Genomic DNA, 16,259 nt, shown 5'->3' with positions numbered 1-16,259 from the left:
ACCAGCCGGCTGATGACAGATTCACCCCAACGGAGTGTTGCAAACCACCTTGGATTTTCAAAAGTTTGCCTGTGGTCACAAATTATCTAGATGCAAGGAGAAAAAACTGTTTGACTGAGCAAACCTTGATGTGGCACTCACAGAGTTCTGTTGTGAAAACATCTTGAGGGTAATCAAGTGCCATTAGCACATGTCAATGAGGCTTCCCATGAATTACTACAAAAATTACAGTTAAGTGTACTCCTCCTCCATCACTCTGACAAAACAGTTTGGATGTCTGTTGAAGTATTACAGAAATTAACACCTTTCTGCCAGTGTATAACCAGAATAGTCAGCAGACTATTAGTTTGGTTCATCTACATTAATGCCTTTATATAATTCATTTATTGATTATAGGATTAAAATTATTTGTTACCATTTACTCTGGAAATTCTATATTGTGCATGTAATGGGGATAGTAAAGGAGACTTGAATTATCCATTCTCATTTAAAAGGGAAACAAAATATATATTGAAAGGGGAAATAAAATACATGTTTTCTAAACAAAATATAATGTTTACTACCTCTCTACTTAAATTCCATGGAGTTTGACTAAATAATTTTGTTTTCACTTTATAGATTTACCATGAACATGCCAACCAAAAAAAAGAAATGTTGTAAGTAGCTCATAGCACTTGCATCCACATAGTTTGCACGGTTTGCTTTTCTTTTTATCTGTTTTTATTCTATCAACTTATTGTCATACAACTTTCAGATTGAGAGAAGCTTGCATAGATGTGGGGGTTTAAATCCCTTTTTTCTCTTTTTTTTTTGTTCGTTTGTTTTTGTTTTTGTTTTTGTTTTTCTCTTTAAGATGGGATACAACATGGAATCAAGCAAGTTCTGTGCAGTGTTACTCTACCATCCCCATTTCTAATGCTGTTTCCATTAGTTTACTTGTTGATTATATCTGTTCTACCATTTTTATAATTTATTACAAGGCCTCTTTTTGTGTGCACATCTGTTTAAGCAGTTCCACTCGTTAGACCTATCCACACAGGCAAAAGAAAGTTTTCCTTTACCTAGACGACATTACCTTGTTTTCCACAGCTTGCACATACACACTTTCTGATGAATTACTAATCAACAGTTGTGAGGTTTAATGGCATGCCTGGGTATGGTCAGCATAGTTGGCTATTCCAGTTGCTTCCAAACATCCACACTTTCCCCCTTTTTCTTTTCACCCAACACTCCCTGTGGACTAAATACTCTAAAAGAATAGTAAGAAAAGTGTTTCAGAACCAGATGGCCAATTCAACCCCACACAGTTCAAGGCCTTGTCTTTTCATACAGAAATAATTTTGGTTTAAATCTAGGAGTCAACAGAGTGCTACCCTCTTTTCTGACCTTACATTTTGCTCTGTTTTCTGTAACATCCCATTACTGGTCTGAGCCTTCCCTCTGCTCATCTCTGACTTTCAATCTCCATTTAATCTTAAAAAAAATACAGGCTCTGCCTTCAATAATTTATCCCAGATGAGAATCTGACCTTATGCACACAGATCACGAAGAAGTTCAGTGAGACATGGCCCTATTTCCTCCCCTCTCCTTTGCTTACACATATAGATGGAAATTCTGGCCCTAATAAAGTCAGTGCAAGTTCTGCTGTTGACTGCAAGGGGTCGAGGTTTCCCTCCTACAATTTCTGTAGCAGATAGGTGATTACATGTCACCTTAACATGCTGAGCTAAATTGTTCTGGACTAGCAGGGTAGCTTGGTTGTACTGACTGAAACAATTGTGCATTACCCCAGAAAACACAGTGATTTATTCATGCTGGCACGTAAGGAATTAAATTCTATATTACTCCTAATTTTTCTAGATATGCTCACAGTCAGCTTTGCTACTGCTTTCTACTCTCCTATGTTACTCTTACAGCACAGATCCTTCATGCAATCTCAGTTGCTGGAGACACTGTACTGAGAGTTCCAGTGAGCAACTTCAAAAATTTTTGCAATAAGGGCTAAGGTTAGGAAGAAGAAACCTAATTTTGAACTTGCAAAATGCTAGGTTTCTAAAAGATCACTGAAACTAGTTTAGTGAAATCGATTGAAATTATAAAACCTTATCAGCAGCAGCTTGAGAGATGGCAGTCATTTGTTATTTCTAAAAGATATAATACAGTGTATATGAGGTAGAGTTTATATACATAAGGTATAGCTCATAGTCACAAAAAGTTTGCGAACAGAAGAGTGAGTGAGTAAAAAAGAAATTTACATTTTGTATACTTTTGCTTTCTCAACATGATTTTCTATCTTCCTTTGCACATCAGTGATACCTAAATCAGCAATTTGAGAAGAGTTATTCTACAGAATCATGATTGTATAGTTATCTTTTATAGCTGTCCTTTTCCATCAGCTTCTATTACCTTGCATTTCTCTCAGTTTCCTTCTATTTTCTTTGGCATGGTTGTGTCTTCTGCCCAAATTTCTGAACCACTTTTGCTTCTTTTCTCCTATTACTACCTTGTGCTTTCTGACTTTTCCTTCAGGCTTCCACAATCTGTACCATGATATTATACCTTCCAGCTCATTTCCTCAATCTTCTTTTTTAGTTTTTTCTATTTAAGTCAAATTATGCCTACCACTTTTCTCCTCTCTTTTGGTAATTGGTCTTCCTGAAAGGCAACATCAAAATTTCTGTTTGTGTTCATGGGAAAAATTCACCCTACAACTTCAAAAAGACCAAATTTAAGATTATCAGATCCATTAGATTCAAAGAAACAGGCTGGTGTTCTTGTTCAAAATTTGGCCTAGTCTCACCATTTTTTTCACCAAAAAGAGGCAAGAAATCACACTCAGAATAGTGCTAAACCTTCAAAGAGAAAATATACCAATTATGCTGTCAGTATGTTCTTCAGCCTTTTTTTGATCTACACTACAGTCAAGTTACACAAGGGGATCTGGAGAGCATCAATCTGGGGTTTTTAATTAGAGCACAGTCAGGGATTCTGCTTTTTCTGTTTCCAGTATCCAACAGCAAGAAAGCAGCGTACCTATTTCCATTTCTCACTACACACTATGTGCCACACTTTCCTTGGTCTAGCACTGGCTTTCAGATGACTTCAGTTTTTGCCCTTCACTTCCCTCTATCCATTGTCCTGTATGTGCAAGCAAGCTCCAAACTCCAGTGTTGGAGCAAGACCGGGGCCATAAGAGACAAATTGCAGCAATCTCAGGTGTGGTACCACCTGCTTTCCTCAGCCTCCACCCATGGTCCAGCAGCTTTGCTGCAGCACGGACTAACTGGAGGCTCATGAGGCTTCCTCTAAGACAAGATCAAAAGTTAACCCCCTTGTGCTAAATGAGTTAAATTACTTGCTCTCCAGCAGCCCTTGTAACGCTGCCAACATCAGTTTGCTCTCCTGCCACTGCTGATTCCACTAGCAAGGGCAGGATTTTGCCCTCAACAATTCACAAGTAATTAATGCATTATTGAACAGGAATAAATAGATAGCAATTAAATAACAAGTATTAATGACTTATTTATTAACATATTAATAGTTGGCCTGAGAGTAATAAATGCAAATTAGTGTAAAGTGGTACCAAAAATTGTGTCGATAATAGGCCCTGAAGTAATCTTGTGTGTTCAAGATAATTACAAATATATTTTCCTTTCAAAAATCTACTGCCGGGTAATTTTTTATGGTTTGCTATAATATCATTTTAAAATTAGAAAATTAGCCCTAGTCTCATTAAAATAATTTTGCAGTGCATCAGGCTTTATTTCAAGTGTAAGTTTCACATTATCTTCTTGCCTACAGACCTTGCATTTTTTTTCCACAGAACCTCCTCATGTGCCAGTATTTTGGGCCTATGCTTGGTATACTAACAATTTTGTTTCAGGTTACGTGTTGCACAACTTTTCTCATTGTTAGTATTACTACATAAAAGTAGTAATACTAACAATGCAAGCAGGGGTGGTACTTTGAGGGCTAAGTCCAGTAAAAATCTCCACGTGCCATAGTTTTTGCTTTTCATTCCTGCTAATAGCAATTCATCTGATAAATAGTTCAGAGGCTTTAGACATGACCAAAGTGATGAGAACATAACACCTAACAACCAATGCAGTCACAAAGAGCCATTTTTGGTCTGCAGTTTTACTAGAAATACTTCCCCCCCTCTTTTTCTTTTTTAATTCTTATTTGTTTAGACAAAAGAAAACCCCACTTCATACCTTGGCTCTAAACTGTTACTTGACATTGGAAAAGTGATTACTTGGTGAGGACAGAAAGACATTGTCGTTTTTATCAGTTCTAGAAAAAAAGAAAAAGGCTTGGCTACAATCCAGGGTCCTGACCTCATCACTGGTCTGCTAACAGTAGCAGATTAAAATATTCCAGTCTGCCACCAGTCCTGATTTTACCAATTCTAGAATCTGACACACATTTAACATGTGACTGTCTCTAATAAAAGATCAGCAAATATTCAGCTCTGTGTCCATGTTTGTAACAGGTTGAGGAATGGAGGCCCAGTCTTCCTCCTAGCATTGGTGCACAGAACAGTGCTTCAGCACGTTTGCTTCTAGGAATGTTTCTGCCTGCCTCTGTAGGCGGCATTTTTACTTCTTTGCAGCTTTGCTTGTTAAAGGCATTGTAAATGGCTTCTTCCAAAATAATCAAGTGCATTTCTGTAAGGTACAGGGCAATGGTGGCTCTCCCCCCACGGTGCCTTCCGAACCACTACGTAAATGTGATTGGGGCCGTGTAATCTGTGTACCTGGAAATATAATTCGTTTTGTTGCTAATGAAGGTCCTACGGCACAAATTTATTAAAGGTATACTTTTCCATGGGATAATAATTGGGTCGATAATATTAAACTCATAGGCTCATTATTTAATTGCAAGGGCAGATTATGAATACAGCTTCTAAAATGTATTTTAATGAAAAACACTACGTCCTGACCTAATCATATCAACCTTATGCTATCTAATTAAGGATGCAAAAAATCATTAGAGTTGCAAAATATTAGTTCCAGCTCCATCAGGCTGTTAGCTGCCCCTTCATGAATATATATATTTTTTTACTCTATGATAAATAGTTAATGAGGTAAAAATGACAAAATTTGCATGTAGGCAAATTAGTTTAATTGAGTGATGTCTTCCTGGTCTACAGAAAGTGACCTTTTTCCTATCAAAAGAAAGACTGAAAATACTTTTAAATGATGGTATGGATGTCATTCCACAAATGACAAATCACTTCTCTGAACAATATAAAAATTATAAAATGCAATAACCTTAAATTCTCATCATATTGTAAATGTGTCCTCTGCTGCTGCATTTATCAATTTAATAAAAGGAAATTAAGCATATTATAAAATACCCATTTATGGGGCAATTTTTAATCCAGAGAATAAAAATGAGAAGCACATGGTTAATAGCAAGAAAATATTGCAAAAATGTAGACTTATTTCTTCCAGAAGGTTTGACTGACTATTTACTTGAATGACCTCCATTTAAAATATATTTTTTATATGGAATGATGTAAGATATGGCAGTCTCATGCTTCCCTTTATAAAAATTGTTCACAGTTAATTTTGTATTTTATTTAAAAATTAACACATTAATAATGCACGCAATAAGACCTAGTGATGTGTCTTCCATACTGATTACTTTGTACAATAAGACATACAAAAAGAAAGGGACAAGATAAATACCTTATGCAAATCTATGGCAGAAAAAAGGGTCTTTCAGTATCTGCAGTACCTAGGAGCATAAAAAGACCTGCAAATACAGTTTCCAGTCTTGCAGGGAGATGCTCTGTGTGGAGAACATATTTCTAGAATGGAGCGAGTCTTTATTACAAAACTAGATTTGCCAGAGAGCTAACAAAATTTCCTTTGATGGTTCTCTTTTTCATCAAAATAATACCAAAAAAAAAAAAAAAAAAAAAAGTAGATGGGAAAGATTTATGAAGACTGGTTCTTTTTCCACAGTATTCATGTTTTGTACCAATAATTCAGGAGTTTTGAACAACAGTCTCCACTCACAAATTTCCCCCATTGTGAGGCAGACCCTGTGCCCACTGAAGTAGATGGTAGAGATCATTTCTAGAGATGCCAGTGGTGCAAATTCCTGCGCTCTTTCCACATTACTCATATCTTCTTCCATCATATAGTCTGCACCGGTATGTCCCCCAGAGAACAGGAATGTTTAACACTGTCACAGCCTGGCTTTTGATTAGGTATGAAATTCATGCAGATGTAGACAGAATAAGAACCAGAAACTTAGGGACTTTAGTAAAGACAAAACTGTGCATGACTTTGCTTTGTTGAATGAAATGTGTGCTGCTCCCTGTGCGGCATTGGGATTCTTCCCTCTACTCTGACTTCACTCCCTGAGCTGCTGGATCCAGCTGAGGCTGGGTCCATTTTAAAGGATCTCACACTAAGGTTAGGTAAACATATTTCAATGTGGCCTTTCATGCAGGCTGGGCTGCATACTGGGAGCAAAACTAGGCACTTACACGTGTCTATAGCTATGGCTCATGTCTTTCAGTGTTCTGGCCCTTGAAGGATGTCTTACTGTAGCAGTGGGCAACCCGTGTTTCCTCCATTCAGGTACAGACTATTTGTACACAGAGAAATAATTTTTCTTTCCATTCTTTTCCATTTGTCTTTAGCCCCCCCACCTCCTCCTTTCCTCCCACTCTTCTTTTTTTCTTTTTCTTTTTTTTTCCCTTATTCAGCCCTTTCTGTACTGCTTCAAGAAATTATATGCTGGTAATATCATTAGAAATGTATTCAGTACTTGAAAAAGAAATGTAGTTGTTTGCAGTTTCCTCATCTGCCACTTTTTCCATATGGCATTGTTGGTCCTGGCATATAAAATGAGGTCCACTATATGTATTCTTTGCTTGACCTTACTTAGCTTGTAACAGAGACAATAGAAACAAACTGTCAGTGGTTATGCTTTGACTTGATGTGGAAAAAAAAGTGTTATTTTACTGACTGGGAAAACCAAAATAAGTTTTATCTGTATAAAAAGCGGGAATGTCTGAGGCAGGTGGTTGTGGAAGCTTGTTGACTCTTTCAAACCTTTTCCCTCCCCTCTGCTAAAATGCCATGTGGTGCTCTACACTTTCCCACAAAAATTAAGCTTACTGAGTATCTGCTTTTTCATTCAATTTTTCCTTTCGGGGTCCAAGCTGTCATCACAGGGAAAAAAAATGTGGAAAATAATTACAGCTGTGGCAGATGTTTATAACAGTGACAACTGAGGCTATATATTTATATAAACTGCTGATCTTTCAAAGGTAGCTATAGAGACTTGAAAAACCTGAAAACCCTAATCTTAAGTCCCTTGTTCCAGAGGGTTAGAAAAGACAAACAAAACAACTCATACATGCTTAAGAGGACTAATTTCCTTCCTATCTGGAATCTGTTCGTTTTTACATTGAAGCAGGAGAGTTACTAAACAAAGCATTGTACACAGAGGCACTCAGAGATGTATAAATCAAATTGATGAGCACTTTAGCAATTGTCCGAGAGCTGGTTTGTAAAATAGTCCTATGGGAATTAAGAACAACTGATGCAAAGCTAGAAAGCAAGGAAGAATAAGTACCTCAAAGAAGGAAGACAATGTCCCTAAGAGACTATTGACCACATTACTTCTATTTTCAACTCTCTGAAAGCAATCATGACCAGAAGCCTCATTTGCGGATGGTGTCTCCACCACTGGACCCTTTGCAAACACAGAATGTATCTCCTATACTTCACAGCTTAAGGTCTGTATATGAGACTAGAGGCTAAGGCCTTAACAGAAAAGAAAGAGGAATTCTTTTGATAACCAAAGCAGAGTACCTTCCCCTACAGATTTCCAAATTTCCACTCTTCTGTGCAATCCTGGAGGGAAAGGGCCAGGGAGCAGAGCATGGCTCTCATATCTGACTCACCAAATGCACACCCCCTTCTCAGGGCAACCTCACCTATACCCTCTTGGAATGAGTTCTACTTGTTCATGGAAATCCTCCATTTGCTGAGCTGGATGAGAAATTGTCTGGGATGCTACTGACATTTAAACCAGCAGTAAGTCTCTAAGACCCAGTCAAGAACCACCAGATGGCACAGATAATTTTTGACATCACTGATGCCTCTAAGCCTTTGGTTACTAAGCAGATTGTAACCCCTCGGGATGTTCAGCCAATGCACATGCAACATCACAAAATTCTCCTGTACGTGCTTCTTCTTAGCTTCTCCATTCAATGAAGCACCCTAAGAATAATTTTCTAATATCTAAGTTCTTTTAAATAATACACAGAAATACAAGGCATTAATTTGGACCACAGACTCTTTCGGGAGACTCTGTTCACCACTCACCATCCGTCTTTCACCATTGATTCCTCTCCACTGCTCAGCCCTCTTCATAATGTAGCTCAGCTCCTGACTGGAAATCTCCAAGTCCAGTGGAACAAAGAATGTGCCTTCCTCACCATGAATACGTCGAAATACATCCAATAGCCAACCTTCACTGTGTAGCCTAAGGATAGAAATGACATATTTGGTTCATCTTTGAAAGGACTGTTCACATAAAAAAAAAAAAAAAATCATTCTTCTGTAGACTTCTAAGTCTTGGTTTTCCCTTCATGACTATGCTCTCTGCCCATAAGTAAGAAGCTTCTTTCCCACAAGTTCTCCAACATACAGCCATCCCCAGCCCTCTGGAGAATTTACAGTACCTGAATCAAATCACATAAATGTAAGCAGCAATTTATTTTAATTATTTAAAGGCACTGACCTCCCAAAAAAAATCTTGATCTTCCTTCCCTTAGAAATGTCTAATGTCTGTCCTTAGCACTGGGCTGGGTAACTAGTTCCAGTAGCAAAGTTAGACAAGAATGGAAGTCCTGCTGTGCCAGGGTTCAATAACGGGCAAACCACATCATATAGAAGGGAACTACTCACCATGTTTTTTCAACCCGAAGCCTGAAGCCTATACAACCTAAACTTCTCTTGATGTTAGAAAAGTCCATTTCATTTGTTGGCTTTGTTCTTCAATGATGTTTCTATTCCGTGGTAAGGAATTGAATAAGCACGACACAGTAAAATTTTCTACCACAAGAAAGGCTTGCTGTGTGGCATTTTGATGTAGGTGAAACCAAGAAATATTGTGGGGCTTTTGTAAAAGCCTGGCGTCACATTTTTATCCTAAGATGAACTTGAAAACATCAAAACATTGCTGTTTGATTCAAATGGCTCATCTTCAATTAATCTCTTTCTCATTCTACTTTTATTTCAAAAATGGGTTCAGTAAAGAGAGATCAGAAAATCTGTAATCTCAGCTTTGGATATTGAACTGAGGTCTTTCCTTTTGTACCCTTTTCCAAGCTAATATCTTACTGCAATTCAGCTGTTTCTTGGTGCCAATTTCAACATTTTCACCCTTCCCAGAGACTGGCTGAGTAATCACATGAAGTGCATGGATTGCTGTGGCACTGCAACCAACAAAATGCCTGGATTTCTGTGAGGCTGCTCAGGTCCTTCATTTCTTGGCAGGTGAGAGACAAAGGCCAGGCATAACTCCTTAGACCCTCTGAACTCTCACCCTTCTCATGTACTGCAGCACCAGTGACAGTTCTTGTGACTGGTCCTTATCCTTGGGTCTTGTAGTGGCCTGTGTGTGGTGAACAATGCCTGGGAGAGGCAGAAGGATGTTCAGCTAAACCAGAATGAAGTTCACAATGACATCAGCTCTACATCACACCTTACAGTGCTCACAGAAAGTGCAGAGAAGCACACTCAGTAAGCTGCTTAGTACAATTTTGCCCACAAGTGAGATTTAGTGTGGAACTGAAATAAGGAGGTGCACCAACAGACAATTTTTCAACTTGATCTCGGGAGGAGCTTTAGCTCTCCCTTCAAACAGGAATGTGTACCTTAGGATCAATCACCGTATCTAAGAGTTTCTGCGATGGAGTAGCTGTTCTGATCCCAAAATCTGGCAGCCTGACTCAACATCAGATCAGGAATTTATATCTCAGGCTTTCCTGCAAAGGTTCTCTCTGTACTTTTTTCCCTGCCCTTCTTTTTTGAAACATTCCTTTTTGAAGCTGCAGGCCTAAATTTGCTGTAGTTTCCAAGATGTCATTTTAGAATCCTCTTATCAAAAGGGGAGAGCAGGTGGAAGATAATCTAATCAAGATGTAGGTAGTCAGGGAATATAAACAAACTGGCTATCAAGAAATAATAGAAAATGCTCTAAAGTGTGAAATGCAAATCAGTGCTAAGGCAGAGCAGGATACTAAAGTAGCTTAAAACACACTATAGAAGAGATTATTTTTTATGTATTAGTAGTGTCCTTTATGTAGTAATTTACAAAATTCCACAGTGTCTTCAAAGAAAAAGTTTTTCTCTTAGTCTCAGGATCTACATCAGATGTTCTTTCGATACAATAGATACATTTGTGCAAGAATTGACTTATAACTTGTTATAAGTATATATTATCTTGTGCTTGGTTGAAAAACTAACAATCAAGCTGGTGGACTTTCTGACCTTCTGTTCATGTTGAAGCAATATTATTCCATAGTGTTCATGTTTGACATTCCAGGTCAGCAATTTAAAAGGCTTGCCACTTGTCTTTCTAAATAACAGAAAGACCTTGGCATTTATTTAAGCTCACTTAATGCAACATTCTTATTTCAACTTAAGTAAAATTTAATGCAGTTAAATTACTATTTGCTGCCATAAACATTTTCTATATGAAGATTTTAAGCACATGGTTATAAACAATATAATTAACTTTGAATTAATTAAGAATCATGAAGCCTGTCTTTCAGCTTTGTTCTTTTTGTCCAAAAGTGCTCAGCCTGCTCCTGTTACCTGCTTTAACTTCTTTTCTTTGTCATGAAAACTAATAAAACACTTCTTATACTTTAACATACCTTGTTATAAGAATGAGAGTAGTTATTTTTATTGCTAATACAATAAAAAAATCAAAACACAGATTATGTTTTCTAGGCATATGAGAACCAGTATAATACCCTACAAGTTCATTTACTTACCTATCAGAAAGAATAGAAAACATTGAAATTATTTCCTACCCAGAGTCTGATTTAAAAAATGGTCTTTTCAAAGAATTACACAAACCAAAAATTAAAGGGTAGATTTAGTGGTTTAAAACAATTTATTACATCTTAGCTTGAGCCTTTCTCATCCTTTTTTGGGAAACCACCATTAAAAATACAGAACCAGTTTTGCTGTTAACACTTAAAAATGTAGATTTTTGAAGCTTTTCCCTGAAAAATGTTTCAATACCAGGAAGTTCAGATGCTTTCCACCAGACTCTTCGTTCAGATGGGTCTGCATTTTCTCACAGTGTAGAAAACATTTCACCAACAAACTCCTGTCTGTTTCTAATGTCTGGTAGAATTAAAAGGAAGGAATTGCAGCCAGTGCCTCTTCATTGTTGCAAAAAGTAATTAGAATACCTCTCCATGCTAGTTGTACTACAGACTCCCAAGACACCCAAGGGGAACCAGATTTATTGAGGTATTTTGGTTTATAAAGAAACAAATAAATGCCTACTGCTACTTATCCCCTGCCCATTATTTCATTAGCTTCCTGGCTGTTCATCAGTGCTACCATGAAGCTTTCTATCTGTGGCAGAAACAGACACAGCCCCTGCTTGCTTTGGTGGTCTTGTGGGTTCAGTGTTCTTATCCTCTCTTTTACACATTGCCAAACACTTCAGTTTAATGGCAAGCTGCTGAGTAATTCCAACAAATGTCACTAGCTCCTCCATCCAACAGCCAAAGTCTCCCCTGGCATTTGGGGTCTTAAGATGCAGAAAGTATCACTCAATATTTATATTGGTTCACCTTGCAAGAGCAAAATGTGGTGAATGCTTATTTAAAAATATATGTTTTCTGTGCTGAGCAACATTCCACTTGAAAATATTTGAGATATGGCATCTGAGAAATATTCATACAAAGAGATGCTACTGCCTTGGCAGTAATACTATTTTCTCTTGAAAATAAATGCTGTTATGTCAATATTCAGGAAACAGTGTTATGAAATGCAGAGATAGTTTCCCTAAAAACATTTTTGAAGCTTTTAATTCTATCATTATTGGGCTGATAGTGTGCTGCTCAAGAGTCCTAGCTAGGTGCCAGTTTCCCACGGAGTTGGCTACAGACGTTCAAGGAAGAGAAAGTTGATCCAATAGTAGAAGCTCCTTATATAACTTTACTCTGCACAGACTCCAGTTTTCAAAATGTTTTCTTTTGTTTTCAAGCAAAGAACTTCAAAGACGTTATGCACTGTAACAGATTTTGTTATCTTCCCTTTGCTTTTGTATTTTGCTATGAATCATTTTTAAAATGTGTTATGCTAAGACAACTTTTTTTCCCCTAGTAACATTATTCTCCCACCCCTTTATTGGAAAACATTATGGGAAAATTGATCCAGAAGGAAAGGTACCTTTGATGATCTTGCACCTGTTCCCCAGACAATGAAGATGTTGGTAATATTCTCATAAAAACCTGCCTTACAAATGTTTTAATTTAAATTAATTTTCCTGAGTAATAAACGACAGCAGCTAAAACTTATGAAGCTATTCAAAACTATTAAGTCAATGATTAAGAAGGCATTAACGTCTCAAAAACTAATTAACTAGACTACCAGTACATTGGAGTTGTATACAGCTCCCAGGAATGTAGGAGCTCAGAAATACTTTGCAGAAATTTAGAATGCCATTTATCTTTTTCTGCCTGCTGCAACAGATTTTGTGGAAGGGGGACCGAAGGATGATACAATCAGGTGGAGGGTGTATGCTGAGCTTTTCTGTTCTTACACCTGCCTGCATCTTGCCTTTGCATGTGGCTTTTTATTGGCATTTGCCAGTATTCATCACTGGGTGAATCGAGGGCCAGAACAAAATTCCTACTGCATTATAAATGATTCACTTAGGAAAAAAATACTTTTTCATTCAATATATTAGACAATCTATCTAATTAATTTTCGGTGTCCCACACCTGTCCCTATTGACTGTGCAGCTAATGGTGTCTACTAGAAAGATGGCAAGAAAGGTAGTTGGTCAAATTTCATGAGGAACTGAGTTTAGAAAATGGGCTAATGTCACAGAAAAATTATTTGGATTAAATTATTTCATGACAACTCAGTCCCAAGAAGTCAAAAATCCTATATTTTCAAAAGGCTGTAAGGCTCTGGAAGCCACTGCAGACTCAGAGATTTTGCACTTCATATTATATGTAGCTTTCTGAAATTTTTCCTATTTTTTCGCAAAACCCCTTCTTGTAAGAATAAAGACATCTTCCAAAGTACCTAAATGAAAGGTATGCACACTTTACAGCTTAAGCCCTCACACAGACATCATTGCCTGAAGCCAGAGAAGCAGAGGCTTCTAGAATCTATGAAAAATCATTATATCAGTTGTGCTCCTGTTGAGGAAATAAGTGGCTCTGTCTCTGACTTGCTGTGCCCAGCAATCTCAGTGCATTAAAAGTTAAGCAGAAGCAAACCCCTCCTTGACTATCTACAGTTCTGGGCTCTGGGCGTGTGACACTGATATATCTTTTCTGATGTCACCTTATTTTATCTAATTGGAGAAGAGGCACAAGCCTAAGTTCTTAAGGGAATACTAAGATTAGGAGACATACCTTAAAAAATACAGGTACAACACTGTTGATGAGATCATGAACAGGATGGTGTAAAGCATCACCGTGATTAAGGCACCAGGAACTCCTGACTCCCCTGCTCTTAGAAATACCCAGGAGAGTTTTGCAGCATCAGCAATGGGTTTCTCTACACTGTTCCCAAATCGCTGTCATGGAGGAAAAATCAACATAAGAAAATGTCACACCTAATTAGACTATAGAGACAAAAGAACATGAATCTCTGTATAAGAAGGATTTAAATGTAATTTTTGGAGCACACAGTCTGAAACTTAGGAGTCTGCTAGGCAGAATTTGAAATTAACCACAAGATGTGAAATAAATTATTTGCTGACTTATTTTAGTAAAATTAAAATCTACCCTATAGAGGTGGCTTATTGAACAAAACCCCTGTCACAGTGAAAATACTTAAAGTGAACTCTGTTAGTGTATTTCAGGGCAAGTGGAAGGGGAAGAAGGCTGAAATTTTCCTTAATGCAATGACCAAGGAAGCATAATGTTGATTTTTCTTTTATTATTTTCAAAAAATCTATTATTTTCCCTTTTTTCTTTTTTTTCCTCATATCTAGTTCTTAAGAGCTAGCTACTGTATTGACATATTATTGCCCTCTGCTGGATCAATTTAGAAGAATTCAACTACATATCATAGGTCTTCTACTGTTCAGAACTTAAATAAATTCCTCTCTCCATTTTTCCTTTTTAAAAGGACATGGTGATGGCCATATCCATTTTAGATCATGTTGACATGTTTTGCAAGGATGTGAAACTGCACAACCAAAGCATCCAGTGTCCATCATTCAGAGAAGGACCCTGTGACCTTTAGGCTTCAAGAAACCTGCACCTTTCTGAGCAGCTTGCTTAGATTAACCCTTAGGAAGCATCAAAACTTTCTGCCCATTTCTGGCTACCTTTGCAGCGATGTGCATAGTAAAGGGATGACAGCTGCAAGTCCAGCTACAGAAGGACTGTGATTCTTGAGCAAATTTTTGTTCTCTCTTCACCATTTGCAATGCTGCTAGGTTCTGTTGTGGAAATTGAAGGTCCCAGGAGACTGGTAATGACATACAAAGACTAGTCACTAATTCAGATCCATCCATATTTGTTACAAAAAGAATTAAATATTCTGGTTCTCTTCTATGTCCCTGTTTCATCTCCTCTTCTCCTCTTTTTGGAAAAAAAAGTAAAAAAAAAAAAAATTTGGCTGCTTCCACTGCTTTCTTACTGAAGCAACTGTCTACCAAGGAAAATCCTCTGCACAGCAGTCACGTCCTGACATTCCTCCAGAGAGGCAAAAGTCTGAATGGCAAATAAGAATAAATTTCTCTCTTATCCAAGCGGTTCTTTCTGGCAAACCAAAAACGGTGTGAGAGAACTGTAGTTTTCTATCCTTTTTTTCTGACAAAGGTACTCTGTCATTCTGTATACCTTCTGTGGTCCTCAAAGACATGATCCAAGGAAGGCGTCTTCATTTTAAATAGCTTAAATAACATTTGTCAACTTCTCTCTCAGGTACTTATCGCACCACCACATGTGGTGGTCATGTGAGCCGTTTGCAGTGCCCACTGGTTTTTCCAATGACACGCATCCCTGTGGCCAAAGAGGTGTTATCGTTGTCTGCATTTTGGAAGCCACAGACAGACAAAGTGAGTGGGGTCCCAGGAAAGCTCTGTCAGAACTTTAACTTGAACTGCATAGGAATGTTTCTTATCCCTGGAACATCCTTCTACAGGCTGACAGTAAATCAAATCTGAAATAACACATTTGACACAGCATTTTGGAATATGATTTGAAACCCCCCCAAATATGCATCTACCCCCCCAAATATGCATCTCCTCTCTAGCCTTTCCTTAACAATAAAAAAAATTAGTTAGTAAACACAGAAACCTTTGTCTCCAGGGCCATCTGTCATCTTTTGTAAGTATTAAGGCCATTTAAAATACTAAAATACATTCTAGCACTAAAATAACTTATATTACCACAACACAATATTTTAAAAAGGCTTGATCTAAAATAGATTGGCAAGCAAATCTGAAATAGCTGCTGAAAGAATGCCAAGAGTAAAAAAAAATTACAAATGCAATAATGAAAACACATGTAAGAGATATAGTTTCATTTTGGAAAGGATACATACAGTATATTGTGTAATATTTGAACAAATGAGTTTCTACCAAAGATAATCTTGGTGGGTAAGACTGCCAAATTTTCAGTATGAGGTACAGAGAGGTGTGTACATTTTTAATACTTTAATGAAAAGCTAAGTTACTTTACTTGTATCTCACTTTTGCCCCTGACCTAGTGCTATTTGAAATTGATAAGTAATCCAGTCTGTGTAGAACTGAGCACAATTCCACTGAAGTCAATGGCAATGATTTTCTCAATGCAAGTGTGGGAAAGATAAGGCAGACCTCATTCTCTCTTCCAGTTTTTATGAATACATCAGTATTAGAGGGGAGAAAAAAATCTATTTAAACATTTTAATATTTCTACCCTGGTTATTGAGGAAATATACCTTTTTATCTTAGGGGAAAAGCAATCTTAATACAAATTACAATTAAAATTCAATTCTGTGCATGTTTTACATAATGAAATTTTA

At 37.3% G+C, this 16,259-nt stretch overlaps 1 protein-coding gene across 1 annotated transcript in view; it reads right to left on the bottom strand.

Moving 5' to 3' along the window:
- OFCC1 (orofacial cleft 1 candidate 1) overlaps positions 1–16,259 on the bottom strand; it is a 173,066-nt gene that overhangs the window by 47,615 nt on the left and 109,192 nt on the right. The window contains exons 17-18 of the mRNA XM_032115778.1: positions 13,652–13,815; positions 8,355–8,514 (exon numbers count right to left, since the gene is read on the bottom strand). Coding sequence (XP_031971669.1) covers positions 8,355–8,514; positions 13,652–13,815 — 324 coding nt within the window. The remainder of the gene's footprint in view (positions 1–8,354; positions 8,515–13,651; positions 13,816–16,259) is intronic.

Source organism: Corvus moneduloides, chromosome 1, assembly GCF_009650955.1.
Source record: "Corvus moneduloides isolate bCorMon1 chromosome 1, bCorMon1.pri, whole genome shotgun sequence".
Taxonomy (NCBI): domain Eukaryota; kingdom Metazoa; phylum Chordata; class Aves; order Passeriformes; family Corvidae; genus Corvus; species Corvus moneduloides.
The sequence above is the reverse complement of the archived record's forward strand: the minus strand, read 5'-3'. Positions and strand labels throughout refer to the sequence as shown.